At 39.7% G+C, this 4302-nt stretch overlaps 1 protein-coding gene across 1 annotated transcript in view; it reads right to left on the bottom strand.

Annotated features, from left to right (window-relative positions):
* Positions 1 to 1062: 1062 nt before the first annotated feature.
* Positions 1063 to 4302, bottom strand: part of NCEH1 (neutral cholesterol ester hydrolase 1) — a 97715-nt gene continuing 94475 nt past the window's right edge. The window contains exons 4-5 of the mRNA XM_007948104.2: positions 3533 to 3704; positions 1063 to 1680 (exon numbers count right to left, since the gene is read on the bottom strand). Of these exons, the coding sequence (XP_007946295.1) occupies positions 1063 to 1680; positions 3533 to 3704 (790 nt within the window). The remainder of the gene's footprint in view (positions 1681 to 3532; positions 3705 to 4302) is intronic.

Here is a 4302-nt window from a genome sequence, read left to right as displayed (position 1 = left end):
TGTAGGTAAATTGGAACAGGTCCATACGTATCTTATTTAGCCTTGCTATAGTGCAAGAAAATGGTCAATGCCTATTCAATAATTTAGTATCTGCATGTGCAGCAAGTAAAGGTGCTTGTGGTGAAGAATTTGTTGCCAGTAGGAGTTGGTTCATTCGTTAAAAAGTTAGAGCAAATTTACCTAACAAAAGGGCAAATATAGGCTGTCCATAAATTGGATGTTCTTAACCTGGGGATTTGCTGTAAAAAATTTATCCTAAATCTAAATAAATTTGTTCCCAAAATATCTCCCCAAGGAGACAGCTTACAAAAAAGCAACAAAAACTTAATTATGTGCAAGTATCCAGTGCATGCAACCTCATATTTTCTAATAATAGTGGCTGAAAGTCACTTTCAAGTATTACTATAATCCAACTTATGGATAGCTATCTCCTAACATGAACACTCTAGAGGAATAAAATACTCTGAGAAACTTCTTGCTAGAAAGCCTTCGCTGAAACTCCTATAAGAAATGAAGCTATCCATGTAAAGAATGGAGGGCACTTGGACCTAGACCTGCCCTTAAAGTGCACTCATTTAACACTGATCTGAAACCAAAGTAGATTCTAGCAAGTTGAAAAGAGACCATATTTTCTTAAGTCTTTAAAGGTCACTAGAACATTCACAGCTGGAAGAATTTCTACTGCACTTGAGCTTAGCCAAAAGGCTGAGAAGCAGTGAAAGAATTTCTTCTGCGGAGGAAAAAAAAAAAAAAAGCATCTAACAAGGCCAGGACCCAAAGTCTAGTCCCAGCAACTGGTCCTGCTTTCTGCAGCTATGGGTATTTGGCTAAAACAACCATAACAGACAGACTGGCCCACTTTGGGAATCAGGTTCAGATGTTTTGCACTTAACATTAATCAAGTTCATTAAAAACAAAACAAACACATTATCATAAACTCTGCAGGGAATAGAGATGCCATAAGTCAAAAGTTATGGGAAAATTAGTAGACTAAAAAGTGCATGTCCTTCCAAAGCAGGCGCAGGTGAAGACGGGCTCAAGCCATCTAGAAGTTGTACTCTTTTACAGGTTTTGATCCAGCCACTTGATGTAACTATTCTTAGTCCGGATTCCCACTGAGAAGTTGGTAGGCCAGCTAGTGAAAATCATGCACCCATGGAAGCCATCCTCAAAGTGGTCCAGGGTCACTTCCACGCCTGCATTCTCCAAACGCTTTGCATACATGATCCCATCGTCTCTTAGGACATCATATTCACATGTGAGAATATAGGTCTTTGGGAGGTGCTGGAGGACTTCTTGGTCTGCAATGAGTGGGGCAGAACGGGCATCAAGCAACTGAGGGATCTCTTGAATGATCTTGGCATTGCCCGTGGTATGCACGATAGGCTTATAGTTCTTTGTGATGGATGTAGGCAAAAGGGATGTCCAATTTAGATGGGCCCTAAGGGCAGCAGCCTCTTCCACATCAAGTGAAGTGTGATTGTTAACTATCATTGCCTGGACAAAATCATAGCTGCCTTTGAAGTAATCCACCCAATACTTCACCATGACATAGCGGGGTAGGATTGGGGTGTTCTCATTCTGCTGATAAGAGGGTGTATTAAAATCTAAAGCTTGAAGAACTGGATAAATCAAAGCTTGAAGTTTGAACTTGTTTCTTAGGTTGGCATCTTGACTAAACTGGAGAAGAGGAAGCAAACAAATAATTCTATTTTGGATGGCTCTTTTTATAGAAACCACACACTATACAGTAGCTTAATGTGTTACTTTGAATCAGGCAAGGGCATACATCTTAAATTTTCACTAAGTATGGCATTTAGTAATATATAATAAATAAATAATCTCCTTTTCCACCAGATCAAGCTGTTGGACATTAATAAAGAAAGGTATGATGCTTGCAACTTATAGTTTTGAGTGAACCCTTCTAGGACACATGATCTCTTAGGTCTTTGATCCCTCATAAATACATTACTTGTGTTTATCTAATGGCACTTAGCACACACTGCTGGATATCATGGATGGATATGGTGAACATTATTCACCTTTATAGGCAATAGCTTCCTAGGGAGAAAAATCTTGCCTCGCTCTTCCAGAGAATGGGGGAAGGAAAAGCTAAATGAGCAGATGATAGAACTCCAAAGGAGCCTTCGTAGATCTCAGGGTGTTCCTTCTGATGAGCATGCTTGGTAGGAGTGAGAATTTATATAGTGCTGGCAGTGCATCTCTATTTTACCTACTGACCACAAGCCTCCAGGTCAAGTTCCAATAGCAATGTGAATCCCTCACCTCAGCAGATCTCATTGCCACCCCCGCCCCCGCATCCCTTCAGTGTGAATATATTATCTCCTTTTGTAACACTAATGCCTAAAACTATGTATTTTTCATGTAACATCTTAAAGATAACTAGGTCACTGTGCTTCATAGGCCAGTACATGACATGATCTTCAAGGTAGCTTTAGTCTTACAATTTGTTTCATACCCAGACCTTAGAACCCCATCCCCAAGTAAGATGTAACTGCTCTGTAAAAGCAAGAGGAAATGATTATTAATATGTGCCAAGATTTGTATGCATATCATCTCATTAAGTGCTCTCAACAGCCCTGCAAGCCAAAATCATCTTCATTTTCCTGAGGATTAAATTGGTGAGGGACTTGCCCAAGGCCCCTTAGCTCTGAAAGAGCATGGCCTAGATTCATCTGCAGTTCTGTCTGGCTTTAAAGCCATGACGCTCTCCCCACAGGGACCTGGATTTTCTTCTTACCACGTTTGGACACGTGGATAGCAAACTTGCCAGAGTGAAGTGGAGAACTGAGTTCTTTAATACAGCAAAGGAGAAAGAAACCAAAGTATATTACAAATAAAAAGGCAGATGCTATTCGAGTATATTAAAAGAAACTTGGAGGTGAGGAGACAGAGATGTTATTCACAAATTATTTAGTCCATAAAATGAAGAAAATATGCTTATCTTTGAATTTACAGAGCTGCCAAAGGATACAAGTTCTTTGCATTGGGCTGGACACAGTTTTTAAAGAAATTAATCAGGTAAAATTCAGATTAACTTGCAATGTAATATATATAGCAGTAAAGATGGATAAACCATCTAATTTTTATATATATACTAAAAGAAAAAAAAAAAGGAAAAAAAGAAACTTTGAGCAACATCTTAATTGTTTAATTTGGCTCAAATTCCAAAGAAACAATTCAGTAACTGGGGTTCAAGCAAAAAATATCTGTTTTGTAAGTAAAAGATAGAAAAGGAGCAGGCGATAGTAGATCCATGCAAACCCCTAAGGAGCAGGGACATCCTTACAAATGTTAACCCTCCTCTAATACAGATTCTAATCAAGGCCTTTACAAAGACTCGGGTATGACCCCTTCTTCAATGACCCATCCTCTTCAAAAAGATTTCTGAGTACAATCTTATTAATAACTTGGCAGCCTAGTGACCAGCCCACCTGTGATGGAGAGTGCGTTGGTTTGTTGGACATTATCATACACCCTTCCCACCACCATCACCTGAAAACAGTGTTACCTGTTGCCCCAGAGCTGCAGCCAAATTACCACCAGCACTGTCACCAGAAATGCCAATTCTGCCTGGGTCAACTGAATACTTTTGTAAGACTTCAGGCTGCAGGAAATACTTCGTGGCATGTACAACGTCATGAATTTGTTCAGGAAAATAAACCTTTGGAACTAGCCTGTATCTGTGAAAACAAAAGTTGTATTCATTTAAGAACTTCACCATGTCTTCATAGACCATTTAAATCTTAAGGGGAAACAGATTCTTTTGAAGCTAGAAATACATAGGTAAAGAATTAAAATAAACATAAAACCACTTATTTTCTGGCACCTGAAATGTTTGATTTCAAGTGTAGTGATTTTACAGCATAGTGCCTAAGGCATTTGGCTGCTAACCAGAAGGCTAGAGGTTTAAACCCATCAGCCACTCCTCAGAAGGAAGGTTGGGCAATCTACTTCCATAGTGATACTGCCTCAGAAACCCAAAGAGGGGTTGCTATGAGTCGGGTCTGACTCCACGGCAGTGGGTTTGGTTTGTTTTGGATTTTATATTAGCAATAGTCTCTTTCTCTCTCTCTTTTTTTAACCATTATCTATGAAATGAAACAAAACAAGCAAAAACAAAAAAATACCCGCCACCACCACCATTGAGGGGTGGGGAAACCTTCAAAGTTAAAGACAGGTGTTGATGATGAGATCTGGCTAGGAGCTCTGGTAGCATAGTGCCTAAGGCACTTGACTGCTAACCAGAAGGCTGGTGGTTCAAACCCACCAGCCACTCCT

The sequence above is a fragment of the Orycteropus afer genome, unplaced genomic scaffold (assembly GCF_000298275.1).
Source record: "Orycteropus afer afer isolate SDZICR_OR568_19922 unplaced genomic scaffold, OryAfe1.0 scaffold00202, whole genome shotgun sequence".
In the NCBI taxonomy this organism is placed as follows: domain Eukaryota; kingdom Metazoa; phylum Chordata; class Mammalia; order Tubulidentata; family Orycteropodidae; genus Orycteropus; species Orycteropus afer.
The sequence above is the reverse complement of the archived record's forward strand: the minus strand, read 5'-3'. Positions and strand labels throughout refer to the sequence as shown.